Source organism: Labrus mixtus, chromosome 11, assembly GCF_963584025.1.
Source record: "Labrus mixtus chromosome 11, fLabMix1.1, whole genome shotgun sequence".
Classification (NCBI taxonomy): domain Eukaryota; kingdom Metazoa; phylum Chordata; class Actinopteri; order Labriformes; family Labridae; genus Labrus; species Labrus mixtus.
The window spans coordinates 16,024,377-16,051,534 of NC_083622.1; the positions used below are offsets into that span (position 1 = coordinate 16,024,377).

A 27,158-nucleotide genomic window follows, 5' to 3' on the forward strand; every position below is an offset into this window, starting at 1 on the left:
TTGATGCTTTCCTTAACTGAGCAAAACATCAGCACCAATACAATATACAACTAGTCATAGTCAAAAAATATATAATTCACAAATGCAGATAAAGCTTACAACAGTGAAGACATACGGTAATATAGAAAAGATTTAATGTTCTCATTGGTAATACAGACAGAGTACTTAATATGATACAAATACATGATGGTGTTAAGATACTAGCTGTTGAAAAGTTTCTGTAATCTAACTTTGTTGTAAGCTAATGAGCATGTCTTTAAAAACACCAATGATGCAGCATGGGTAAACTTTAGGTATACACTGGGTCAGGGGAGAAATCGACTTGAAGATCTGCTGCCTTTATTTCCCTTTTATTTTTTAGATAAAAGACATGTATGCATAAAATGAACGGTCGGAAAATGTAGTGCAAGGGCAGGAACATATTGATGTAGGAAAAGCATCAGCGTTCAGGTGCCTATCATGTCTCATCACTGGAGGTAATAGGATTGGATGAAGCCTTAATGGAGTACGGGAGGTGGGTAATGGAGACGGAGGAAGAACCAGATCCAGGTTCAAGATTACCTCGGCATAAAAGGCACTATACTCTTCTTATCGTGGCAGGAGAAAAGTTTTTTTTTTTTCCAATCCACTGGTCATTATAGATGATGTTTCTCAAAACCTACCTGATCACTTCCACTATTCCTCCACCCAAACATGATTATACTTCTCCCACTTCACATCTGGTAACCTGCCAAACGGGCTGATAAGAGTTGGCGCACTTAGCATACAAAGAGAGTAGCAGCATTTTTGCAGTGTTAAGTTGTACTCCGCGTGTTATTGTGGTGCCAAGAAGAGGTGGAGCACGGCGTTGGATAACAGGGAGAAAGGGACAAGGATGAGTTATTGGTAATTATTCCCCTCCTGCATCATAGCAGCATCATTGCTGTCAGCTTTTGCAACGCTATAAACTACATTTCCTCACAGACACAAAGCCTGATTGGTAGAAAAGAATCAACTGAGTGCAGAGTTGGAAACATACAAATTATAAACTCTTTGGCAAGTGTCCTAAATTCAGTTTTTACCATTTTCCAAAACAGGATAGAGTGCATATAAAATTAGTTTAATATTATAGCTAACACTGTAAAATAACTACATTCAAAATATGTTGTCTACCATGTGAGTATACAATCCATTTTAGCTGTATGTGGCCAACACACCTGTTGAGTTTTGTACCAGTCACTGATTTGTAAGCTAATCAACGACATGAAAACAGCGGCAGATTTCCTACATATGGATGGTGTCACATTTTGTGGATATTGCAGTATACCCAGGGGCTGCTAAGTCTTCCTCCTGCCCCTTCCTCTTCCTCCTGCAGTTGGTAGATTGCTGGCAGGAGCAGAGATTGAGTGGGTCTGTAGGTCGAGTTTCTGCTGCAGAATCCCTGTGAGAATGAACTCAGCCGTAACGACCGGGAGGGACGCAGCGAGAGCAGGGCCACAGAGAGACAAGTCCTCCTCGCAGGAAATCACTAAAGTCTGAGGCTGAAAGGGACAAAAAAAAATGAGATGGATATGCCTTAAAACAATAATTACAGTTGCTAATTTAATTGTCTGCAAGACTTGATGGAGAAAGTACTTATGAGTTAATGGCACCTTGTGAGAAGAGGGCATCTTGGGAAGAAAAGTAGCTCCACTGCAGGAGATAATGTCTTTCATATGGACTGGTTCTGGCTTCACTGATTTTGTTACATGGATTTCGTATCCCTGACAGAAAGAAGACAAAAGAAGCAGCATAGAAAATGTAAACAAGTTTAGTTCCTTTCTATTTGTATTTAAATCTCTGCAAGAACACATCTCCAAAAAAAGGAATCTGGTATTACAGATGTATACAATTCCTCAATAGTAGCTTGAATCAACATTATATGTGGAATCAAAATATCCCTTTAGAGATACAGCGCAGTGCATGATGAGTATGAATCAGAATGGAAACACAACAGCCTGCTTCCCTATGTAAAGCACCTATAAACAACCAGTGCATTAACAATAAAAGTCAAATTACTTCCCACAAGGCACAGTGTAATGGTGAACAATCACCACTGAGTCGAGATGTGAGCATGTTGAACTACAAAGAGGCTAATGCCTGATCTTTCATAGGCTGAAGATTATTCTAATACAGACGTTTCTGGATTCCCACCATGACTCACTCAGTATTCTTCACTGTCAATATTATCCACCACCACCAGCATTGTTCCATCTGCCTGGGGAAATACCGCAATAACACTCGGCCAACCTCTCACTCAGAGGAAGAATATGAGCATAGAAATACATGTTGTGATTGACTTGTGAGTACCTGAAAGAGACGCTGACAGCTGGCAGTCCTCAGAGACTCCTGGAGACAGAAACTGAACTTCTTCTCCTGCTCCGGATCCTTCACAATAAAAGCATGAGGAGACAGGAAGCTGCCAGCCTTACCGCTCTAAAACACAGACAGCAGACAACAAGAACAGTCAACAAGCCAGTATCTATTGAAGTACATCTACAGTATGTATGTGACTTATAGTTTAAGTGCATATACATCCACATCCATTTTTCAAAGAGAGACCCGGTCTGGGGAAAGTTTTAACTGATAATATAACAACTAACCTTTTCAAGCCAGTGTGTGGTGACAATGGGGACTCCTTTAGCCACTGCACACAGGAATTTTACTGTCCTGCGGACCTTATCAGTCACCAAACAGTTCATGTCTGCAACACCTTTAGCCATGCCGCCTCCTAAACGAGCCAACACTCTCTCCCCTGCTTCATCCACCACACCTGTGAACAGCACCTGAGAAAAAAAAAAACAGACACGCAAGGCAAATCCAACTTCAGTTTTTGTTTGGTGACAGGCAGAAATCTGTTTCTTATGAAGGTTCAAATAACCCCTCTAACTTTTCTGACAGATATGATCGCATGTCTACAAAGTCATATAAAAACCTTATAGGTCTGGCTGGCACTTCTTGATCGACCACCAGCTGCCGGGGAAGCAGAGGAGGAGCGAGGTGTCTTTACAACAGGTGACGAGTCCAGAGGAGCATGTCGCTTCCGGGACACACTGCTGGTTGGAGTCTGGGGCTGTTCAAGGGAAGAGGAAATGGAGAAGGGATGAGTGAATGAAGAAGAAAACCAGTACAAGAACACTATATCATGGAAGAAGTGTACTTTAAAAAAGTAGCAATCGGAAATGACACCTAGGGGAAAATTCACGAGGAATGGATTGCTGTGGCTAAAAGCAGCATGTATTATGCATCAAAGATAGCTAATGCTATCCAAGTACAAACAGACCATTAAGTTATCCTGATCTGTTCAGTTTCTTCTTGTTTTGTCACTGCATAGAGGTGACGGAGCTCAATTCCGTCCACATACAGATGATAAGCTGGGAAAGGAAGGGACACCTTTCCCAAACTTTGATATTGGATTAAAACAAATCTTACACCCTGGATTGAGCCAGGAAGGGCAGCTGGTACAAAACAAAATAGAGAACTTTAAAGGATGAGCATGACATCCCTTGTAAATATTGCAGCACAGTTACCACCAACTCTTTGCAGATAGTCATTTTTCCCTATGAGTGTGGCTATTAGCCCTGGTGTGTGGGATTTAGACTTTTTTTGCAATGATCAAAAGTGGCCAAATTTGAGCCCAAATGACTGCAAAATGTTTCACTTAAATACAGGTTTTTGAATTGGCAATGTCTTTTCGAGTCATTTGCACATGTTTTGCAAACGCTAAAGCTGTGCAGTCCATTTGTGTATCAGGCCTTTATTTCATTTGGATAGTAAGGGTGATGCAGAGCAGGTCAGACTACTGTAGATGCATTAGACTACTGTAGATGCATTAAGAGGAGACCTAGACAGTCATTGATGTTGATCACAATACATTAAGAGTATTGGAAAGGCTGAGTCATAAAGAGAAATGCTCCAGGGCCTTTGGCCTCTCCTTTTTCAAGGACAAAGGTTGGCTGAACACGAGTGATACACATCAGTTTACTAGTAAGTCTGTTTTTTGTTTCAACTCTGATGTATTTTGTAATTTTTCACAATTTCCAATTCAATGTGAAGCAATCCAGTCACCTCATAAGCTTCCATGTTTGCATCCTGGTCAACAGATGATCCACTTTCATCCTGCTGCTCCTTCCTTTTGTCCTGGACGGCTGATTTTCGACCTCTGCCTTTCCTCTTAACAGTCTCCTCCTCCGTTTTCTCCTCTGTCACCTCCATTTCAGTGGAGGAACCTTTAGCATTCATTTTTGCTTGAGCGCTGGATGGTCGACCTCTTCTTTTAGCTTGAACTGGAATCTCATCGTTAGTTACAACTTTTGCTTCTTCTTCTGCTTTCTCCTTCCCTTTCCACATTTTGCAGCTACTGCTGGGATCCGCTGTGTTTTCCTCCAACTCTCTTTTTCTTCCTTTTCTTTTAGCTTCATCTCCATCACTGAGTGCAGGTCCAACTGGTGACTCAACAGACTCATTATTTACTAATTTCTGGACTCTGCCACTAACATTTCTTTTCGGTAGAGGAGATTCCTCTTCTGTGGCACTCTGAATTGAGGGGCCTTCCTCATCTGCAGCAGCAGACTCAGAGACATTTATATTGGCTTGCTGTCGCCCCCTTGTGGTACTAGTCTGAGAGACAGTCTTCTCTTTATCATCCTCATCAGGAATCTCATTAGTGGATTCATCTCCTTTCCTGCTCTTCCTGCCCCTGCCTGTAGGTTTAGGAGCCGGACTCTGATCAACAACAGAGTCTGCCTCTAATTTTCTTCCTCTTCCTCTTCCTCTCTGCCTGCCTCCTCTTCCCCTGCTCTGAGAGGCCGAGCTGCAGCTGGAAATCTCCGCGTTGAGGGAGTTGGTGGAGTTAGACCTGGAGAGAACTCCCTGAGGAGAGACATCAGCACTGTCATGTTGTGTTGGCCCTGCAGCGACAGTCTTCCTTCTATTACTGCTTCTTGCAGAAGCTGCTGGAGGAGTCTCATTGGTCCTCTTTGCTCCTCTTCCTCGGCCTCTCCCCCTGCTCTCCTGGGCTTTCACACTCGAAGCGGACCTCTCTGAACTGACAGAATTGGAAGAGTTGGAGCGAGATCTGGTCCTCCTGGCTGGGACATCATTTGAGTCTTGTGTTGTAAAAATAGCAGCAATTGTTTTTCTAGCTGATCTCCGGCTTCTTGTAGGTGATTCAGTCTTGTTTTCTTCTCGCTCTTTAATTTGTTTTTCTTTGGCCTCTTTTTCTTGTTTTTCTCTCTCCACTTTCTCTTTTCGTTCATTTCTTTCCCTCGCCAGTCTTTCTTCTAGTTCCCTCTTCGCTGTCTCCAATCTTTCTTTTTCTTCCCGTTCCTTTCTTTCTTTTTCTTTTTCTATTTTATCTTTGTTTTCTCTCTCTAATCTTTCTTGTTCTTCTCTTTGCTCATTTTCAAGCTTGATTTTCTCTTTTTCAGCCTGCTCTTTTCTTTCTCTCTCCAATTGTTCTTTTTCCTTTTGGGCCCTTTCAGCCTGCTCTTTTTCTTCCTTTTCCATCCTTTCTAATTTATCTCTCTCTAATCTCTCTTTCTCTCTCTCTGCCTTTTCACTCTCTGATCTCTGTTTTTCCTCTTGTACATTTCTTTCTCTTTCAATTCTCTCTTTCTCTGCTTTCTCCACTTCAAGCCTTAACCTTTCTGCATTTTCAGATTGCAATCTTTCTTGTTCTTCTTGCTCTTGTCTCTCCCTCGCTATTTTTTCTTGTTCATCCTCCTCTTGTTGCCTCATTGACTTTTTGCCTCTAGTTCTCTTAGCCTGCTCTACCTCCTCCTCTTCCTCACTCTCATTCGGTCTTGATTTCCCTCTCCTTCCTCTTGTAGTTGGCAAAGCTTTCACATGTTTCCCTCTCGTCTGTCTCCGTGGAGGTTCAGAACAGTCTTCCTGATCCTCCTCTTCTCTTAATCTTGTCCTTGTAGCCCTCTTTCCTCTAACAGCGATGCTGCTGGTTCCAGCATCAGATTGTCTCCCCTGTCCTCTATGGTGCTGCAGTCCAGTGTCTGTTTCCAGGGGCCTAGTTTCGACAGTGGAGTCCTCAGGATTTGTAAGGGGTTGTGTTTCCTCATCCTGAATTTGCAGACGTTTGGCTTTTCTTTTGCGAGGCCCTGGAATTGAGTCCTCTTCATCACTTTCTCCATCTTCAGCTGTACCCATGGGCTGAGTTCCAGCAGCGGAGAGCTCGGAGTTTGTGAGCGTTTGGGACTCCTCATCCTGAATATGCAGCCTCTTTGCCTTTCTTTTTCGTGGACCCGGAATTGAATCCTCTTCATCACTTTCTGCATCTCCAGCTGCACCCATGGGCGGGGTTTCAACAGCAGAGAGCTCAGAGTTTGTGAGGGTTTGCGTCTGCTCGTCTTCAATTTGCAGCTGTTTTGATTTTCTTTTTCGTGAACCTATCACTGAATCCTCATCATCACTTTCCTCATTGTCACCTGTGCACATGGGCTGAGTTTCACTTACAGACATAGCTTTACTGAGCTGAAGCTCCTGAGGTTGAGCTGCTTCCTTATGTTCTCCTCTTTCTTCTGATTCATGAAGCGGTCTGGGCTTTACTGCTAAAGCAGAAACCAGGTTTTCTTCATCCAAACTCTCCTCTTCCTCAAAGGCAGTCATTGGTTGGGTTTCAGCCATGGCAAGAGTGGACGAAGTGGGAAAGTCTAAAGACTGCATCTCAGCAGAAGCAGTACTATTTCTCTCATCCATGTCTGTTTCATCCTCTGAATCACGGTTGGGATCTGGAATATAAGCCTGTGTTGCTTCCAGGGCAAAATTGACATGACCTTCTTTTTCAGTCATTACAGAACCTCTAGCAACCTCTTCCTCATCTTCCTCCTCTGCATAAGCCTGTGTATCCTCCATATTGGCATCATTCTCTAAAGAGTTTCTCTCTGTATTCGAGTTGGCTGCATACGGTTGGGTTTCTTCCAAAGTCACGCCCCCTTCCAGAGGCACAAAAGCTTGGGTGCTCTCCATGGCTAAAGCCTGGGCCTGACCCTGCAGGTGGCTGCTGTCAGACAGTCCCAGCTGGAAAGACCCTGCTCTAATGGACGGTTCGCCTTTTTCATCAGCAGCAGACTCAAGGCCAAAAGCTTGGGCGGGGTCCCCTAGAGTGTTGCCATGGCCCTCTCTGGTCTGTAGTACAAAGGACTGCGTCTCTGCCACAACATAATCTTCATCCTCGTTGCTGTCTGACAAGGAAGGCAGGGTTTGAAGTCTTTCAGCATGGGCTACTGCACCTGGGAGACAAAGATGAAAATATAGGGACATTCCTGTGATGTTAAAATTATTATTTCCCCTCCAATATATCCATAGTCTTACAAATAGAAACCGAGATATGTGCAAAAAAAAGTCATCCACTCACTTCTAAATGGACCTGTAGAAGGACTCAGGAAGGCCTGGGTGTCCATATCTTCAACTTGTCCTTCTGGAAGTTAAAATAAAACAATTAAAAATGCTGTATCACGTGCATTTTTCAATGAAAGGATTTGATGCTATTCTTTGTAATATATGCTGTATGATAGAAAACTCTATCTTTGGGGTTAAATGTTGGCGGAACAGAACAAGCTATTTGAACACATCACCTATGAATCAGGGATACTATCATGGGATTTTGAAAAACTATTTTCTGACATTATATCACCCTGTAAACAAATTGGGAAATGGTCAGTGGATTAATCAACATAAAAAGCAACTTTTAGTTTCATTTAAATGAGTCCTGTCAGGATGGATTCATTTACCTAACATGTGTACAGGAGTCGAGCAGTTGTGCAGAAGGGGAACCAGCAACCCAGGTGTGTTTTCTCTGCACAGGCTTGGGATCTGGTCCTCACCTTCATTTCCAAAAACCCCTTCCTTATCTTCCACATTGGTGTCACTGCCCAGTCCAAGGTCAACTTGATTGCCCCCCTCTCCGGCAGGGTTGGAGTCGTTTCCACCTGCATCTGCATCAGAATCTGGCTGAGGAGCATCTGACTTGGTGGCAGGAGAAAGTAACAATGATGCGACAGCAACAGGTATGACCAGAGACTCCTCTTCCATATCTGTGTCGCTGTCTGACAGAATACCCAAATCAGCTCCTTTATGTGAAGTAGCGTTTGACTCTGTGACAGCAGACAGTGCTGAGGGTTCACTGACAGCAGCAGTTTCATCATCTGTGTCACTGTCAACATGCACACTGAGAGGAGCATTAGGAGCTGATTCAGGATTACTTGGCTTGATATCCAGTTCAGTGGGAGTTTCATCTCTTTTTGAGCCGATAGTATTTGTTCCACATTGCTTTTCTTCCTCCTCATCAACGTCTGTGTCACTGTCTAGGCGGAAATCTTCTGGCTGCGTTGACGGAGAAGAGTCAGCTGTGTGTGCGCTCGGAAATGACACAGGTTTTGCATCTGACACAGCACCATCATCATCATCAACATCAGTGTCACTGTCCATAGTCAAGCCCTTTGGCTGAACAACTGAAATAAAATGAGGACGTTTGGTGTCAGCAGAGGGAAGACCAGATTTGGAAACTTTATGTAAGGCGTCATTATCCTCTTCAACATCTGTATCACTGTCCATGTGAAACTGGACTGTGTCAGCTTTTTGATTTGTACTCAAGCTCACAGGAGCCGCAGATGTTTCCTCTCCCTCCATATCTGTATCGCTGTCCATGTTAAAAGCCGGGATCTCATCAGTGAGAGCTGCAGTAGTAGATACAGGCGACTCGTCTTCTCCAGTAAGACTGACATCGCTGTCCTGTTTCACTTGCACATGTTGTCTACTCTCCTCAGACTTTTCCCCTGCTAGCGCTGCTCTTTCTTCTTCTCCTCCATCCTCTTCGCTGTCATCCACAACCCCAAGGCTCTCTTTTTCCTTTCGCTGCTGTCGCCCCACATCCACGTATGTCTCCTCCTTGCTGAAACTGTCATGTCTGTAAGGCCTATTTTTAGACGAGGAGGACGGTGTGATAGGACTTTCATCCTCACTGTAAAACAAGCAAGACAATGTGGATTTGGGGTAAGTTTATTGACTTACACATTTAAAAAAGGTTGGTCAATCCTATGTTATGAAAATATGCATTCTAAAATAAGACATTGCAAAAATATACCTTTCAGGGACTATTTTGTTTGTAGGACTCAGGAATGTTGAACAGGTGGGACTGGATTTATAGGACTCTGTAGTGGACACTGCAAAAGACAAGAAAGATGAACTTATAGAGACATCAAATACAGAAACCGGGCCGTTTCCCAAAGTTTTTACATAATCTACATACCGAGTGCCTTGCGCCTTCTCTCTCCTGCTTCCCCTCTTTCTCCATCTGAGTCTGAGTCCGATTCGGGGACAAGGCTTGCCTGTGGCTGTGTTGGAGTTTTCTCAAAGGACAGGCAACTGTGTGTGACTGGAGTATTCCTTGTGTCCTCAGGTAATGACTTTGGACCTCCGTTAACAAAACTCTTGCTGCTTCTGTTTGCATCAATTACCGTTTCTCCCGAGACAGCCGGCATCTTAGCCGTTACCCCATTAGTTTTGCTTACAGGAGTCGTTGCATCCCCTCGAGAAGAGATTTCATCTACCGCACAACTCACATACTGACAAGGGATGTCGGCCACCACCAAACAGTCCTGTTCACTGAGGGCATATCGTACATTAGGAGTCAGCTTTAAACGGCCCTTGCGGGTCCCGTTCATGCTTCCTAGGTCCCAAACCAAAGCCTCAATGTCAACTTCACGATCACAACCTTTTCTCCTGTAGGCCGAGATGCAGATGGTCGCATGCTGCTTGGATACTGAGGATGCTTCCAACGGCAGGTTGCAGGTGTTGGGGTCACGGCCCAGGACATTGTCTCCCAAAAAGAGGGGTAACTCTGGAAGACAGAGAACGTCCATTGTAAAAAAGAAATACATCAAAAATACCTGTTCATACAACATAGGCAGACAGTCAATAAATCCCCCCCCCCCCCCCAAAAAAAATAGATGTAATAACAGCAGATGCAAACCACTTACCTTTCTCAGGAATATGTTTATTTTTTAAGATGCAGAGTTTAGCCAAAGGTTGCCCCCTCTTGTTTTCATTCCCTTCTTCACTTTCTTCTTCCTCTGACTCCAAGATTGAGTCACTGATCATTTGAGTAGCATCCATTCTTCACACAGGACGGCTCCTTTACAAAAACACAGTTATGTAGCTATAAATGCAATAACATTAAAGGTATTATTGGTAAATGCAAAATTATCTTAAACTGGCTTGAGCATAGGTCAACGTTTGTCTAAACAGCTAAATAAAGATGATTTTATACAACACACTTCTTGTTGTATTCCTGCTTCCTTTAAATTCTGTATCGATGATCCTGTTTATGTGGCGCAAAGCTATCACAACTTCTTACTAAACGTGTATGAACATGTGTCACAGCAGCGTCACTTCACAACAATCCCACTTCCGGTCAAAATAAAAACAAAATTAACATCGAAACTAAAATACGTTAACACTTCAATCTGTGCCGTGAACAAAGTCACAGCTCTCAAAATTACAAAGTCACTTATTGTGATATTTCTCTGTTAATTTGAGTGTTTTCATGCCCCTCTTTTCAGACAAAAGTCCCAGTAATGATGTCAATTACCTTGAAATCTTTGAAGGAAGTTTACGCGACTGCAAGAGTGGTTTTATGCTCAATCAGGCAAATGCATCAAAATAGTTCAAGTAAGATCATTTGTAAATTTACTACATGGCAGCATTACGTTTCCCCCTTTTTTATATCCTCTATTTAGGAAAAAGGTTTGTATTATTTCACCCACCTTCAAAAGGTTGCCTCGTTCCGAAAATAAACAACAGTGTTCATGTACATCCTGAAGAGATCCGATCACGCCTACAATCGACATTTCAATCACAAGCGATTGGCCAACACACCCATCACTCAGGCTAAAGCTGTTACCCATTGGACATTCAACTCGCCTGCTCAGATGACGTCATTGTTCATACATTCGTTTTCGCGCTGACCAACTAGTGTCTTAAAGAGACCACGCAGACAAATTAGATTTAGCAGTAGCGGCTTGTCTCAACTTGCCTCAACTTGCCCACTTGTGGTCATAAATGTTGCTCTATTTACATCTCCTTGGCACAAGGATGCAACTTGTTGCAGATTAAACCAGCCACCACTTTGCCATCAGTCACAGTTTGGAGTCTTAGTTTTATATCTTTCCACAAGTGAAAGTGTACATAGCCTACCTAGTATTATTCTATTATTGTATTTTTCTCCCTTTATTTAATTGATGTGAATATGTTTTTGTTTTTTTAACTTTTTGCTAATTATATTCCTGTTTTTTGAGCTGAAATTTCCCCATAAAAGTTCATCTTTATCTTTATCTTGATCTTGATCTTTATATGGACCATTAAGAAAATAAGACAACTAGCCTATCTAGTAGCTGCATCTCCACTTGTATGTCAGGCTCTCAACTTTAACTGAATTCAAACCCTCAAAGTCTAGATGCATTAAATTGATGTTTGCTTAGAAAATATATATATTTGAGAATGTGTCATTGTATTTTACTTAAATACTGGTTATACATGCCAGTGTTTCCCCTACCATTATATTAGGGGGGCGGCCCGCCCCCCCCGAAGGTCAAGTTAAAAAAATATATAGATATTTTTGGGCTTTTTGTGCCTTTATTGTAGGGATAGGATAGTGGATAGAGTCGGAAATCAGGGAAAGAAGTCATTTAAGGATACCTTTCCGATAGAAAAGGACAGCTGTCATTAAAAGTAACACATGAACGCCAAGATTCCTTCCAGTGTTTGTGTCGCCATGTCGGCATGTTGGCATGTCGGCTTGTCCCCACCCCCCCAACGCTTTAAACCTAGGGGAAACACTGCATGGCCGTCTACTCTCTTGGTCTCTTAACAAAGACAGGGTGCAATTTGCATATGTTCTTAGGTACCCTCATATTTGTGAGATTGTGGAGTGGCAAAGAGAAATAGTATTTCTCTCTTGGGTATCAAAGTAAAATTATTTTCTATCAAAACCTAAATGACAACTGTTACTATAACTGAACTACTGTTAATGCACTGATAATTCCTGGGGTTTATATAACTGTATCATATCTAGGAGCTAATGAAACACAGAAATAATGATTTCTTCTTCCTTTTTATTTATATTTATATGTATATTGCCTGTTTTTTAAACTCACTGTCCTGTGTCCGTTTCCAATTGTACTGTCTACTTTTGCAAATGTTTTCCAATGTGGTTTTCATGCTACAAATGGCAATAAACTGAACTGAACTGAAAAAAATAAAACCTTCTTATCCATGCATAACAAGAATGGATGACACAGCCATTTTTCATAGCTGCAGGAAAGAGCACATGAATGCTTTAGTATGCTCTATTACGGAAACTGCTGACCTTGACATTCATCTTTTCTGGAAATCCTCCATGATATCCAAGCCTTATTTATGTTTGCACACAGTTTTGAAGTGTGAGTTTGGAACTCAATGGCCTACTTGTGGTTAATGTAATCTGACAAATAAGAATGATTTCTATGGGAGCATTAATGACAGGCAGACAAGTTATTTTCATTTCACAACTTTATTGGCAGTGAAACACTAGCAATATCTAATGTATTCTAAAGTTTGACTCTAGCAATGCTCCGGACACTACGTTTGCTCCATGGTTACTTCTGTGGTTATTCCTTGATTATTTCCTGTTTTGATATTGAAGAATTGACCTTCACATTTTTATCTTTAGGCGTCATCTTCAGCCTCCTCCTCAAATTCTCCCTCCTCTTCAGCGGTGGCATCCTGGTACTGCTGGTACTCAGACACCAGGTCATTCATGTTGCTCTCTGCCTCAGTGAACTCCATCTCATCCATACCTTCACCTGTGTACCAATGCAGGAAAGCCTTACGGCGGAACATGGCAGTGAACTGCTCAGAAATGCGCTTGAACAGCTCCTGGATGGCTGTGCTGTTGCCGATAAAAGTGACGGCCATCTTGAGGCCACGGGGTGGGATGTCACAGACAGCGGTCTTAACATTGTTTGGGATCCATTCAACAAAGTAGCTGCTATTTTTGTTTTGCACGTTGAGCATCTGCTCATCAACTTCCTTCATGGACATGCGGCCACGGAATACAGCGGCCACAGTCAGATAGCGGCCATGACGTGGGTCACAGGCAGCCATCATGTTCTTTGCGTCGAACACCTGCTGGGTGAGCTCAGGGACTGTGAGGGCGCGGTACTGCTGGCTTCCTCTGCTTGTCAGGGGAGCGAAGCCAGGCATGAAGAAGTGCAGACGGGGGAAAGGCACCATGTTGACAGCCAGTTTGCGGAGATCAGCATTGAGCTGCCCGGGGAAGCGCAGGCAGGTGGTGACTCCACTCATGGTGGCTGACACCAGGTGGTTAAGGTCTCCGTAGGTGGGTGTAGTAAGTTTCAGGGTGCGGAAGCAGATGTCATACAAGGCTTCATTGTCAATACAGTAGGTTTCATCTGTGTTCTCTACAAGCTGATGGACTGACAGGGTGGCATTGTAAGGCTCCACCACTGTGTCTGATACCTGAGGACAGAAAACACAGACTTTCTTTAGTCTCATGAGTTTAGAGGAGAACACAGGAGGAGTGGCTCAAATTAAAACCACAAATGATCATGCTCTATAGGGTTGGTTACCTTGGGGGAAGGCACCACACTGAATGTGTTCATGATGCGGTCGGGGTACTCCTCACGGATCTTGCTGATGAGGAGGGTTCCCATACCAGATCCAGTTCCCCCACCAAGCGAGTGGGTGAGCTGGAAGCCCTGCAGGCAGTCACAGCTCTCAGACTCTTTGCGGACCACATCCAGGACGGAGTCCACCAACTCAGCTCCCTCTGTGTAGTGACCCTTGGCCCAGTTGTTTCCAGCACCGCTCTGGCCTGGAGGACAAGAAATGATATACAGGTGAGCCATTATTTCCTGCTATTCATACAATATTTAGCAATGCGTCAAGATGGGAATATGGAATTCTTCTGCCCACCAAAGACAAAATTGTCAGGTCTGAAGATCTGCCCAAAGGGTCCCGACCTCACTGAGTCCATGGTGCCAGGCTCCAAGTCCACAAGAATGGCACGAGGAACATATTTAGCTCCTTCGCAAGACAAAAACGAAAACAAAGAATTTGTGAGAAAAAGGGAGAAGAGGAGAGGAGAGAAAACATACCAGCTCAATAATGCAGGAAACCACAGTCTTGGATGTCTTGGATGAAAAAAAAAACATGCATGGCAGGGCATTTGAGAAGATAATAACATGTCTTTAGATACACCTCAGACTGAAATGGCCGAGTTAAGCATAATGTTAGAACATTATTGTCTTTTTTATGACAACCCATTAGATAGAAAAGCAGCTGACCTGTAGCCTCGTTGTAGTAGACACTGATCCTGTCCAGCTGCAGGTCACTGTCTCCGTGGTAAGTCCCTGTGGGATCGATGCCATGCTCATCGCTGATCACTTCCCAGAACTGCAGGAATAAAATAGAAGGTATCACATGATAGTTCCTTGCAAAGAAAGCACGCATCCCTCCATTAGCAATGTGGTTTATGGAACTTGGAGCTTTAAAGAGGAAAACAGCAGTGGCTTTGCATTTTTGGGAGCTGATGAAAATGACAGGATTTTTCCCCTTTCACCAAGCCATATCATTTCACACAATGCAGCTGTTAATATTTCCACAGTCAACAACCGCTGACTATGCAGAATGCAGTTCTTTCAGATGTAAAGTGCAAAAGGAGAGGGAACAAAGGAGCTACAGTTAAAAACCCATGAGAAGAACTGAGAATAAACTCCATTTGCAGTCTTAATACACAAAAGACACCGATTGTCTTCAGATCTACATTCATGTCTTGTTCACTCTTTTAGGACCACACTCACTGTGTTGAATTAAATCCCACAAGCGGGTGTGATGGTTGCACGCACAGGCAGTCATTTGCATGAACATATTTTTGTACCGTCCTCCTCCAACTTGGGCTTTTTTTTTGATGATTTTCTGCTAACAGCAGCAATGGGAGGATTTAGAGTAATCTGGATAAGCGGGCTGTATTGCAGCTCAGTACTTAAGAGATTGGGAGTCAGTTTGGTCTTAGTATCATGACATTGAAATGAGACCACGTAAAACAAAAATTACCAAGTGACCTTAATATGAGGGAGATCTAAAGAAGGATAAAGTGAGGAACAAAGGGTGGAAAACAACGCCTGAAAAAACTGAGAGCAGCCTGACAGTGACACGATAGATGGCTATCAGTTAAGACTGAAAACCATCATAGTGAAAGAATGAGGACAATAAGCAAGAAAGGCAAGGACACATCCTGACCTAATTCACCACAATGTAGCCCTTCAGCAAGTCTGTCAATCATACCCACTGGACATCTGAGTCAATGAGTCCTGGGGGAATGGAAACTGATAAGGATCCACACTGTCAGACCACCAGCAGTTATTTTAACAGAGTTTGGGAAAACACAGGGCACAAATTATACAAAGTCCCTTAAAAAGGTGAAAACATATATTTTCACTGCATTAACTCCAATTGCACAAGTCTATTTATTTCTAATCTTTAGTTAAAAATCACTTAGGATATAAAAAGGTTGTTTTTTTGTGTTAATATCCTATAGATACTCTTCCAAGATAATGACAGCTTTTGCATATTAAGTCAATTGAGAAGCCAGTGACTTCACCCACTGCTGTGCATCAGCTGTTTCCTCCATTCCTCCCCCACCCTACCCCCTAATTTGGTTAGGAGAAGAAAGACATTGATTACAGAAAGGCAAAGCTTGCTCATCTGGACATTTAAATCTCAGTCTCCATCAGCAGAGCATCTCTATGATAATACTGTATTTTATAGCGTATAGGCCATTGTAAATGTGCTGGTCGAGCCTATGAACTATATTTGAATATCAGGACAAGATTCCTGGGTGTGTTCAAGAGGTCAGACTTAAACATGTGCTGTCTGTAGAAAAGGATGTGCTGTAAAACAAACGGAGTTAGTTGGACAGCAGAGATAATAATGGGCTGAGAAGGCGTGTGCTGTGGCAGACAGCAATTGTTGCTGTAAGGCTTGGTGGGTGATGATGTATTGCAGGCTTCTTGTGAGACAGACAGCAGGACCCTTTTAAGTGGAATTAAGTGTCAAATACATGAAAAACTTTTTTTACCTAAAAGCAAGCATATGGAAGTTTTCAATGTGAGACGAAATTACATATTTCAGGAAATGCTCATTTTTAAACAATTTCTTTCTTCTCCAGTGTCACTCCATGCCACACCCTTGCCACAGCTCCCCTGCTTTCTCACCAGCTGAAGCAACACTCTGCACCTACAGCCTGCAGAAAGACAATCTAATCAATATGTTATATTGATCATTGATCATTAAGAGGAGGAGGGTGGAGTGGAGTAACTAGGCCTCCCATCAGCTTCCCCACTCATTGTCTGAAATACCAGTCATATATGTCTGTGCAAGACAAAGAAACCAGAGGAGTGCTCAGTGCACTGACTGAGAGGGTCTGACAAGTGATGAATAGACAGATTTTTTTGTCTTCATGAGGTCAGCTGAATCCTTGCATTTGAGACACGCCCGGTGTTGAGTGAACAAAAAACAGTCGAGACACAAGACCCCCGTTGTTCCAGTGAGAGGAGGCACGGTCCGCTAATCCACACCCACCCACCAGTTACCGCAGTGCACTGCACCATAGAGACAGAGAACCCCTCAAATAAACGCTTAATGTATGTTTTTTTTTTTTTTTTTTTTTTTTTTTTCAGTTTTTGAGTGATGAAATTTGATTTATAGTGTTGGTAAACTTGGTGTTTTTATGGAAGGATTGTGTTTAATTGATGCACAATTAGACAAAAGGACTCCATTATCTTCAGTCATAATAAAACTATCATCTAGAGAGTTTAGAAAATACGTCTAATGAGTACGTGCACCAAACTGAGCCTATGGCTTTCTGAACAATAAGTGAAACATAATTTTTATAAAAGACAAAATGTATTATTAATAATAACATTTTCTTACCTTAGCTCCGATCTGGTTACCGCACTGACCGGCCTGGATGTGCACGATCTCCCTCATTATGGATGCTAAAGTTTTACAGAGACGAGTAGGAGCGTTAACTCTACAGGCACGGCGAGCGAACCGCAGACTTGTGGGAAAGAGCCGGACAATGCATTTATAATGTTGGAGCGTTTCCAGAGCGAGGATGGGGCAGGGGGAGGGGGCGTGGCTAGACCGAGACCCCAGCTGCTTTGCACAGGGATTGGCTGAGACGACTGAGCCGGAGCCGAGAGGAGGAGGAGGAGAAGAAGGGGTGATGGCTGCTGCAGATCAGGGAGTGGAAATTAGATAGAGCAGAATTACACCAGCTGCTGTCTAGAAAGAAAAAAAAACACCAAAAAGACGTGTTACAGTTTTTTTGTTCGAGACATGAGTAAGCAACAACCAATCAGCTGTATTTGCATCCCTCTCCTTTCTGTAACACTCCCTACAGACTAGACAAATGGAAGACATTTCACTATCAAGCCAGAGATATGATAGGGTCAGTCAGCTTTGGCCCATCTCCTCAAATCTGGAGATAAATGTGATAGGATGTTTAAATCTTTGATCATTTGAACAAAACGTTGGTTAAAATTAGCACCTTGCTGTTGCCTGAATCTGAGTTTAACTGCTGATGCATTACTTATTCTATTCATATTTCATTTTAGAAATTAAATCTGTATTATTATTTATCATTTTGGGATGTTTTAATCCCAGATTTGCCATTTAGAGAATAATTAGAGGATGATCTTATCCGATTATAAAAAATATCCTTTCTCTTCAACATATAATGAGATCTTGAATGTTGTCTTTGTTTCCATGTTTTCAGAGTTTAAGGCCTCACTATTATGCCATGAGGTAACTGTTATTGGATCATATTTACGTTTAGCTGTTAAGACCTAGTTAGGGGTGTATGCAGAACCCTGAAAGCAAGAGGGAAACTTTAGTTAATGAGAGGATTCATTAGTAGTTTTATGCAGGAATCTTTACTGTGTTATGTTAAGTCAAACTGCAGAGAAATGTGATAAAAAATGTGAAGCATAGTAAAAAGAAAAAATGTACTGCAGATGGAGTTTGACCAGTTGTCATGGAAATAAAGGTGTTCAATATGCTTTTAATTTTCTCTGGGCACTTCAAGGACTTCTAACTCACAAAAACTTGACATCATTTTGAGCCTTGGAATCAGCAAATTAGGCCTGTTAAGTAGCTGATTTGGTAGCTTTTCAGCTGTATTGAAAATACACACACACACACACACACACACACACACACACACACATCTGGTCAGAGTAAGGGATAAACCAGACTTCTGTTCCAGCTCTCATCAAGTGAGGAAGACCAGGATCAAATCCAAGGCCAGATTCTAAAATAAGATTAGACTTTAATCAGTGGGTTATAGAGAACTCTGCTGCTGGAGGGATTTTTTAAAATTTGAAATTACATAATACTTTACTCATCTGAATTCTGCTGCCTGATATTTTCAAGATGAACATTCATGTTGAAGAAACTCCAACAGTATAAATATGTTTTACAAATGCTTTCAATGCAAACCTAAAGGTCTGCTCTGTGGGTGCTTCATCGGGTTTTTAGTGTGCAATGTTCTCTGTCTTTTGCATGCTATCCTCCATTTTGAATCAGACATCCAATGCACACATAATCTGCGGAGGTTATTACGTAAGAGTTAGGGTTTATCTAAAAACTGAGCACTATTGAGGCAGTTAGCAGTGAGTGCCTTGAACACTGTAAAAGGACAGAGGGCAATGGAAATCAATTTTAAAAGTAACTCAATCAAACACAGGTGCTTCAGGCCTTTAAGATCTGTCAGACCCGGGGCCCTGAAAGTGAATCTTACCAAAACTCAAATTATGATATTCCAAAAAAGAAACATGCCTGCAACACCACAAACTCCAATTATGTCTAGATACATTTAAAAATCAACACACAAACACTTTGTGAATAATAACCAAAAACCTTTGTACCTGCTTTGTGAGGAACATCAATGTGAAAAACGCTGCACTAATTATCTCTCTCTCTCTATATATATATATATAACTGTACATCAAACAGACAATAGAGCTGTAAATATACTTTTGAAAAAAACTTGACAGTTTTACATTTTTATTTGATATTTTCAGCAAAGTTAAATTGTCAACTAGTATTATTAAGTTAAACACAACGTGTTTTTATGTCTATAGACTTTGTAACACTGCAATCCTGCACAGCTCTGTGACTTATGATTTAATTTGTGTTATTCTTTTGTTGGAATTAATTATTTTCGTTTTTGTTTTGGCAATGTAAACATATGTTTCCCATATGCCCTTTTGAATTAAAATGTTGATAGATAGATAGATAGATAGATAGATAGATAGATAGATAGATAGATAGATAGATAGATAGATAGAAAATAAGGCAGCTACAGTATAGGTCAGGGGTGGGCAACTGGCGGCCCGGGGACCACATGTGGGCCCCCATCAACCCTCAACTTGGCCCTCAGGTAAATTTTTACATATCAATTAATCTGGAACATGAAGAAAACATGACTAGATATGCCATGAAATCATGAAAACCAGAAGTATGTCCATAATAATATTTGATCACTGGTATATGTTGAGTTAAATTGGAGAGAAAAAATGACTGTAATTGTTTTTTGTATACTACAATTTGGCCCTCTGGCAGTGAGAATTAAATGAATGTGGCCCTTGCTGTGACCAAAGTCGCCCATACCTGATATAGGTGATAGGGCCACAACAGTGGCTTTGTGTTGCAGTGGTCACATTCAACCACCAGATGGCGCCAGACGTGTAGTTGTTGTACTGAGTATGGGCGTGGCCACACTCCCTTTTGCGAACAGACATTTTTGTCATACCAGTTGACGGGAAACGATTGACGATCTGACCGTAGGACCAGAAAACAGATCTGAATTTACATCTAACAGAATTGCCTTTTTGTTGTGATCGGATATCGGTAAGTTATTGCGAAAGAAAGCCTCGATTATGACATCGTTTAGCTAAAGTTAATAGCTTTAGTACGGGTCTGTTTTCCGCAGTCGTAGTGACGTTATCAACCTGCAGCTACAGTTAGCTTAGCATAGGAGCTGACCGTATTTGCGGACCGTTATGTAGTTAGAAACATTTAATATATCATAAGTCTGTCGTTGTTCTTTGAGCAAAGAGTTGTTTCGGCTCCTCTAAGTAATGTTTGATATGAAGCTTTGTTAGTTTTTGAGTGCGGGGACCAGCATTGTTGCCAGCTAGTCTGACCGACCCTGTTAGTAGAGGAGTGGTCTGTGTGTCTGTGACATGGAGACTTCAGGGTTTAAATCACTGACGTGTGTAGGTTTATACTCTGATACCATGATCTTGTCTATAATAACAAATACATGACGATAAACATTTGTCTTATTTTATGGTTCAACCACCTCGTATAGGCTACAGTTTTGATGCCCTCATAATAAGCAGTTATTTATTCCCCTTAAATGTATTTAAATTATTTAAATTTATTGTTTTCGTTGATAATTTTTTTTTCGTACATTGGACAGCAGTGCATGTTCTCTTCATCCATCTATTCTGATTTCCGATTTTGTTTATTTATTTACCAATCTTGATACTTCCATTTAAACTCAAATCAGCTCCAGTAATATAAAAAAAACTGTATTTATTGTATTTATTTATTTAAAATAGGGGCAGCGCACATTAATGAACATAAACATGTACATTTCCATCTGTAGTTCCTTGGCAGGTTGGTGGTAAACAAAAACCACGACGATAAGCAAAACCAATATAACAATAAATGACAAAAACAACAACGTATACTGTAAACTTGATGCTGTGTATATTTTAGATTACAGGTGATTTTCATTCTTTGCCATGACTCATTATCTTTTTGCACATCAGGAATCAAGATGTTTTACACATGTGGACCCAATGAAGCCATGGTGGTGTCTGGTAAGATGTTTGCTGCTTTCTCTGCCTACCTCTCAGGGATGCATGATTATTTACAAAAACAAAAAATTACAAAGGATTGTTTAGGAAGGTTGGGTTAGGAGACCCACCCACCCTAAAGGTGTTGTAATTGTCCTGTAATAAAAGGAGACAAGATTTGTGTAGTCCACCTGTAGACCTGTGTCATGTGAGCGATTGAATCATCACATGACTTGTGATAAGATGATACTGAGTAACGTCTCTTGTCAGTTTGGAGTAAAGAAGGAATTTTCCAGCTTGCTTTAAATTGTAGTCCCAATGTGTATTACATAATTAACATTGTTGTAATACTGATGTTGCAAGCCAACTATTTCATTGTAACCGTTAACTAGCCATATGTTACTGAATTATAGTCTAATGTTTATGTTGTGTGTGTTTTTCCCACCAGGCTTTGGCCGTTCACCCCCTTTAATGATTGCTGGAGGAAGAGTGTTTGTCCTTCCATGTATCCAGCAAATTCAGAGGTGATCACATTTTGAATTTCTATTTTTCAGTTTTTTGTCAAATATAACTGCCTTTTTAGTTTGTTTGTCACAAGCAAGGAAATAAGTGTTAATAGGAGAGACGTGGGCTACTTGTATCTGTTCTGCACGCTGTATCCATTATCAGGTTACTTACAATCAGCAGCAAATGGAAGTGCTCTTTGTGGGCTGACGATCAACGTAATTTATTGTCTCTCTGTGCTATGACTTTGCGATCCTGCTATTTGTTATAATCTCACCCAATCCCTCTTGATTTTTGTTGTTTGTTTCTTCTCAGAATCACACTGAACACCCTGACTCTAAACGTGAAGAGTGACAAAGTCTACACCCGACATGGTGTCCCGATCTCCGTCACTGGCATTGCACAGGTATGCTTGAGAAGTGGATGACAGAAGGCTTTTGTTCAATGGAGTCAAAGAACTTTTGCTGTTTAAAAAGAAATGCTTTTTACAGAAACAGATTGAGAAACATACAGGCCTGTTGGTCTCTATAAGACTGATGAGTTTGTGTGCATACCATGAGAAACATCTGCATCTGGCATATTTTACCTTTTGGGCTTCTGTCTTAAGTAATCACATTTAATGTTTAAATTCAGGTAAAACAATGTTTCAGATAATGTTTGTTTTTTTCAGGTTGAAGACGATTTATTTCACTTAAGCTTTTTCTTCTCCTTTCTTTTCTCAGGTGAAGATCCAGGGTCAGAACAAGGAGATGTTGGCCACCGCCTGCCAAATGTTTATGGGAAAGTCTGAGGCTGAGGTTGCCACGATTGCTCTTGAAACCCTGGAGGGACACCAGAGAGCCATCATCGCTCATTTGACTGTGGAGGTTGGTGTACTGACATGCGTGACATTTTCTGCTTCAGAGCAGAGATGGCTTTATCTTTATGATTCATCGCTCCACCACAGAGTGAATGACTCTACACTGTGTGGAATAACTGATGAATAAATCTGTGTTTTTAAAGGAGATCTACCAGGACCGCAAGAAGTTCTCCGAGCAGGTCTTCAAGGTGGCCTCCTCTGACCTGGTCAACATGGGGATTGGAGTTGTCAGCTACACACTTAAAGATGTTCATGATGATCAGGTGCTTTTATTCTGTTCAGATTTATTTTCTGCATGTATTTATGACAAAGATCTAATGATCAAAACACCACACCAACACTCATTACTTGAGCAGCAGGAACTGGGATGTCTCTGTGAGCCTGAATACTTTTATTGGAAAGCTTTTAGTCTCGTATGATTTCCTTGTTTCCTCAGTAAGTGATTAGCATTCATGAACTTCGTCTGACTCCACAGACCCCCAACCGCTCTGACATCACATTAGTGATGAATTAGACCCGAGTGCTTCAGTGATAACCACAGCATCTCTTGTTTTTGTTACCTAATGAACTGCCTTCCTTTTAACTTCTCAAGCTGTGTTCTTGTTGTGTAACAACACAGAGGAAGTTTTGGATAATGACCCAAAACGAGCTTCGGTCTAACTGAACATTTTATTTTATACGTTTTAGAAAAATAGGGAGTCAAATGAAGTGGACCTTGAACCCAGCATTGAGTAATCATATCATCTCTGAAGCTAGTAATAATGCTCTTTCTTCAAAGTAAAACCATGCTAAAAGTAACTCTCTCATGTAGGACTACCTTCACTCCTTGGGTAAAGCCAGAACAGCCCAGGTGCAGAAGGATGCCAGGATTGGAGAGGCTCAGTACAAACGAGATGCTGTCATGAGGGTAAGACAAGATTCATTCTGCATCATAGTTGTGCTGATTTGCTCATATTAGAATAATCAATGATTTGAAAAGTCATAACCGGACATCCTGATGTCTGTCCCACCACTTTGTCTACACAGGAAGCCAATGCAATGCAGGAGAAGGTTTCAGCTCAGTACAAGAATGAGATCGAGATGGCCAAAGCCCAGAGAGACTACGAGCTGAAGAAGGCAGCCTATGATGTTGAGGTCAACACCAGGAAGGCTGAGTCAGAAATGGCCTATCAGCTGCAGGTAGAGAGTCATGCTTTAATGATTTGCTCTTCTGTGAGCTTAGTGTTTGCTGGTTAAGTTTTGGCTGGCTGTGTTAGTCTCTTCTTCTTCTCAGTCACAGACTTTATGACACCGCCTGATCATGTTTGTATCAATTGAACCAAGTAAGATTCAAGGTTCTATCCGACTGTCTGCCTCCATCATCAGGTGGCCAAAACCAAGCAGCGCATCGAGGAGGAGAAGATGCAGGTTCAGGTGGTGGAGCGGACCCAGCAGATCACACTGCAGGAGCAGGAAATAATCCGTAAGGAGAACGAGCTGGAGGCTAGAATAAAGAGGCCTGCAGAAGCTGAGAAATACCGTCTGGAGAGGCTGGCTGAGGCACAGCGGTGAGTATTAGGACATGAGAGTAGTGTTGTGTGTAGTTCGGATGAGAGTTTGAATATATATATATATATATATACATATATATATATATATATAAAACATGTGCATTAAAAACCAGTTCAGCAACAAGAAGGACAAAATGAAACCAATTAAAACAGCAAATCAATTAGCAATCTCTTTTCACTCTGGCAGCCTGCAGCTCATCATGGAGGCTGAAGCCGAGGCCGAGTCCATCAAAGTGAGTCCTGCTGCGTGCGTCCTTCGATTCTGTAGCACTCCCTCTCTGCCTGTTAAACTACGTCACATCAGGTAAATCTTGTTAATGTGTTTGTGTTTGTCCTTGTAGATGAGGGGTGAGGCTGAGGCTTTTGCCCTGGAGGCTAAGGGTCGTGCCGAGGCAGAACAGATGACCAAGAAAGCAGAGGCCTTCAAGACGTACAAAGATGGAGCCATGGTGGACATGCTGCTGGAGAAACTGCCACTGGTCAGTCTGACTCTCTTGGATTAATGATTAGAGGAAGAGTAATGTTTGAACTGCTTTAAAAAAAGATGTTTGCGACGATCAAAGATGTCATACAGGGGAAGACCTTTTCAGTCATTACTGCTTTGCTCTCATGAAAGTTTTTGCCTCTGGGCTGAATACTGACTCTTTTTTATTTCTGTTAGCATCACAGCACAGCCTCATGATAGATGACCTTTGATACTAGTTTTACTTCTTCTAAATGACCACATTAAGCTCATTCAGAATATTTATCTGTTTACTTCTGCTTTTCTTTTCAATTCTTACAAACAAGGTAATTTCACTCTCTTTTAGATTAATCCCATGACTTCATTTATATTGGATTAATTTGATTTTCCTCAGATGTTGTCATGCTTAATTTGACCTTCATTAAGGTAGTTTCTATGTTTTGTTCTGTCTTGTCCTGCAGATCGCAGAGGAGATCAGCAAGCCACTGTGTGCAGCCCATAAGGTGACTATGGTGTCCAGCGGCGGCTCAGAGGTTGGAGCAGCCAAACTCGCCGGAGAGGTGTTAGATATCATGACCAGGCTGCCTAACGCTGTGGAGAAGCTCACTGGAATCGACATCTCCCAGGTACGCTGCAGTGTGTGCTTTTGAAAGAGCGATCATGTGTGAGAGGTAACAAATGACGCAAGGCGGTGATTGTCTCATGTTTCTCTCGTTGACTTCACAGGCTGCAGGAAAGGGAGTGCATTAAAAGAGCTGGGGAAAAGAATTATCAGGAGAGCTGTTACCAATATCCAGAGCTGGAACTCCAGATCTCCTCCTCGTGCCTATAACCACTGTAACCACTCATCAACATGATAGCGCTGTCTGATTGTCTGTGTGCATGCATGTGTTTCTCACGTGTCTCTTTCTTCATGTGATCTGGATTTTTGTTTCTGCTACATGTGGTTTCTTTTCAAGTTCCCTGTCTGGGCTGCTGTGGTTTTTTTCAGTGGGCGGCAGCAGAAAGCTGCGAGGGATGCATCCTTATCAATAACACTAGTTTAAAGCCAGAACAGAAAAAACTCCGCCCACTTTAGCCAGTGATAATCCAGTGATTGATATTTTTTTATTTTACTGTAATCGGACTAATTTTCCCTATAGGGGAACTAAGTCAATACATTCTCGTTATTTCTTTAAACTTTTTAAAGAAGAAAAAGAGGATTTTCTGGCTCAAACTTCACCAACTGACAAGGTGCATGAAGAGTGAAAGGCTTAGAAGAGGTCAAAACGCTCCAGCAACACTTGTAGTAAGAACTTTATTAACAATTTAGACTGACGTGTTTTGGCTTGTGGCCTTCATCAGGGTCAAAGAAGAAAATGGAAACAGCTGTTGAGCATCTGAAAGTTTTTTTGTGCCTTTCCAATCATTAAACGGTGCTGATCCTTTTTTATCAATGTGTAGCTTGGTGTGGGCATATCGTTGCTATCATTGTGTACTCAACCAGTATAAAGGGGCCAGGCTGGGGGTGTTACTAGTGTACTCCTCATGTCTTTATGTAGTAACAGACTGTTGCTGCACGTATCAGTTGCACTGCAAGTGTGAGAAGTTTCTGTGATTCAAATGGAAGTGGTTAGTAGGAACAAGGTAACAGGAGGTTACATTTTGAAAGCAATGAAGGTGAAGACAATGTTGACGTGTTGGCTCTGCTGCAGTGTCTTCTGGAGTCCTTTATACTGCGAGAGTTATCAAGGACCACCACTTACTAACCAGCCTCCCGCTTTGGTGTGCTTGCTGCCTGTAGTCTAAACTGACATATGGAAGATGGAGCAGTCTGATTTTTGTTTTCTGTTGTGTTTAGTGTACTAATGTTTCATTAAATCCTAATGTTTAGTATCATAGATTTTGGCTGATTTTAGCTTTTACAGTTATGGACTATAATTTCTCTTCAGTCAGTTCCTCTGATCAGGAGCTGATTCTTCAGATTTTCTTTCAAACTTGAATATGAAACATAACTTTTCCAGCTGCTAAGCTTTATGCATTTTGTTATCGCTAAGTGCCTGGTTCTTCAACAGTGAATATAAGTGTACTTCTTCAATGAAGTTGTTCAACCTCAGTCAGGTAATACTTCCTTATATGCAACTGGTTATAAGCCATGTGCCGTCACTCAAGACGGCTGTAGATGGAAGCCAAATCAGTCCCCTATTTTATCGTATGCTCCTTTTTACTAATCCTTTTACTTTTCTTAAGTGTGTTGTTGCATGTCTATCCTGTAAGTCAGCAAAGCAGTTTTTACATCGTGTGGAAGTTGTATACTAGTGTCAAATATTCAAGATTTATCTAAAGTGAAATAATCTGTAAACAATAAAACATAGTGTTATCACTCAAACCTGTTGCTGTCTGTTTACTTTGACCACATAAAGCAGAATAATCAGATACTATTTAAGCATTTATTCTAATTAGACCCTTTTTAAGGAAAATGTAATTTTCTTATAAAAACCTTCTCAATGTCAAGATTTGCCATTTACATTTTATTTTAAATAATTGTAAATTGTATTTCTTTTGAGCCTCACAAACACAACTTGAATACACCACTTTGAACAGAGGGATTTAAAAACAGCATTTTTCTATACTCATGTTTTATAAATCAATTGATTTAACAATAAATGCAACACTATCTGTATGATAGCTGACAGTGAAATTAATGTCACACCCAGAGCACATCTTGTGTGTCAGTGTGTTAGAAGTCCAGGTGGCCTTGTCCCGGCAGCAGAGGCTGGACTCTCGAGTAGACTGAGCTCCCCCGACCTTCAGCGAGGTGATCTGGCACTACCACCAACCGA

At 41.6% G+C, this 27,158-nt stretch overlaps 3 protein-coding genes across 3 annotated transcripts; 1 reads left to right on the forward strand and 2 right to left on the reverse strand.

Annotated features, from left to right (window-relative positions):
• Positions 1-117: 117 nt before the first annotated feature.
• On the reverse strand, positions 118-10,162 carry mdc1 (mediator of DNA damage checkpoint 1). The gene is made up of 11 exons (XM_061049188.1): positions 10,011-10,162; positions 9,281-9,871; positions 9,116-9,194; positions 7,764-8,992; positions 7,388-7,450; positions 4,087-7,262; positions 2,954-3,091; positions 2,622-2,804; positions 2,329-2,454; positions 1,632-1,742; positions 118-1,520 (listed from the first exon to the last, which is right to left on the reverse strand). Exons 1-11 carry the CDS (start codon positions 10,144-10,146, stop codon positions 1,317-1,319), a joined length of 6,036 nt encoding a protein of 2,011 aa, XP_060905171.1. The 5' UTR covers positions 10,147-10,162; the 3' UTR covers positions 118-1,316.
• Positions 10,163-12,561: 2,399 nt separating this feature from the next.
• Positions 12,562-17,182, reverse strand: tubb5 (tubulin, beta 5). The gene is made up of 5 exons (XM_061049282.1): positions 17,023-17,182; positions 14,376-14,484; positions 14,005-14,115; positions 13,659-13,903; positions 12,562-13,548 (listed from the first exon to the last, which is right to left on the reverse strand). Exons 1-5 carry the CDS (start codon positions 17,077-17,079, stop codon positions 12,736-12,738), a joined length of 1,335 nt encoding a protein of 444 aa, XP_060905265.1. The 5' UTR covers positions 17,080-17,182; the 3' UTR covers positions 12,562-12,735.
• Positions 17,183-19,868: 2,686 nt separating this feature from the next.
• flot1b (flotillin 1b) lies at positions 19,869-26,704 on the forward strand. The gene is made up of 13 exons (XM_061049289.1): positions 19,869-20,004; positions 20,934-20,984; positions 21,409-21,484; positions 21,780-21,870; positions 22,187-22,330; positions 22,467-22,586; positions 23,135-23,230; positions 23,350-23,502; positions 23,689-23,870; positions 24,061-24,106; positions 24,215-24,352; positions 24,798-24,962; positions 25,063-26,704. The coding sequence occupies exons 2-13, from the start codon at positions 20,942-20,944 to the stop codon at positions 25,084-25,086; spliced, it is 1,278 nt and encodes a 425-aa protein (XP_060905272.1). The 5' UTR covers positions 19,869-20,004; positions 20,934-20,941; the 3' UTR covers positions 25,087-26,704.
• The last annotated feature ends 454 nt before the right edge of the window (positions 26,705-27,158 follow it).

What these genes read in the sequence shown, in the direction of transcription:
- mdc1 (XM_061049188.1), bottom strand. Translation starts at nt 10,146, where the DNA reads ATGGATGCTACTCAAATGATCAGTGACTCAATCTTGGAGTCAGAGGAA. An exon ending in GAGAAGGCGCAAGGCACTCG is followed by an intron (nt 9,195 to 9,280) that starts GTATGTAGATTA and finishes TGTCTTTTGCAG; the next exon opens with TGTCCACTACAGAGTCCTAT. An exon ending in AGATGCCCTCTTCTCACAAG is followed by an intron (nt 1,521 to 1,631) that starts GTGCCATTAACT and finishes TGTCCCTTTCAG; the next exon opens with CCTCAGACTTTAGTGATTTC.
- tubb5 (XM_061049282.1), bottom strand. Translation starts at nt 17,079, where the DNA reads ATGAGGGAGATCGTGCACATCCAGGCCGGTCAGTGCGGTAACCAGATC. An exon ending in GTAACCAGATCGGAGCTAAG is followed by an intron (nt 14,485 to 17,022) that starts GTAAGAAAATGT and finishes TTATTCCTGCAG; the next exon opens with TTCTGGGAAGTGATCAGCGA. An exon ending in ACCTGACAATTTTGTCTTTG is followed by an intron (nt 13,904 to 14,004) that starts GTGGGCAGAAGA and finishes CTTGTCCTCCAG; the next exon opens with GCCAGAGCGGTGCTGGAAAC.
- flot1b (XM_061049289.1), top strand. Translation starts at nt 20,942, where the DNA reads ATGTTTTACACATGTGGACCCAATGAAGCCATGGTGGTGTCTG. An exon ending in CCGTCACTGGCATTGCACAG is followed by an intron (nt 21,871 to 22,186) that starts GTATGCTTGAGA and finishes TTCTTTTCTCAG; the next exon opens with GTGAAGATCCAGGGTCAGAA. An exon ending in AAGATGTTCATGATGATCAG is followed by an intron (nt 22,587 to 23,134) that starts GTGCTTTTATTC and finishes TCTCTCATGTAG; the next exon opens with GACTACCTTCACTCCTTGGG.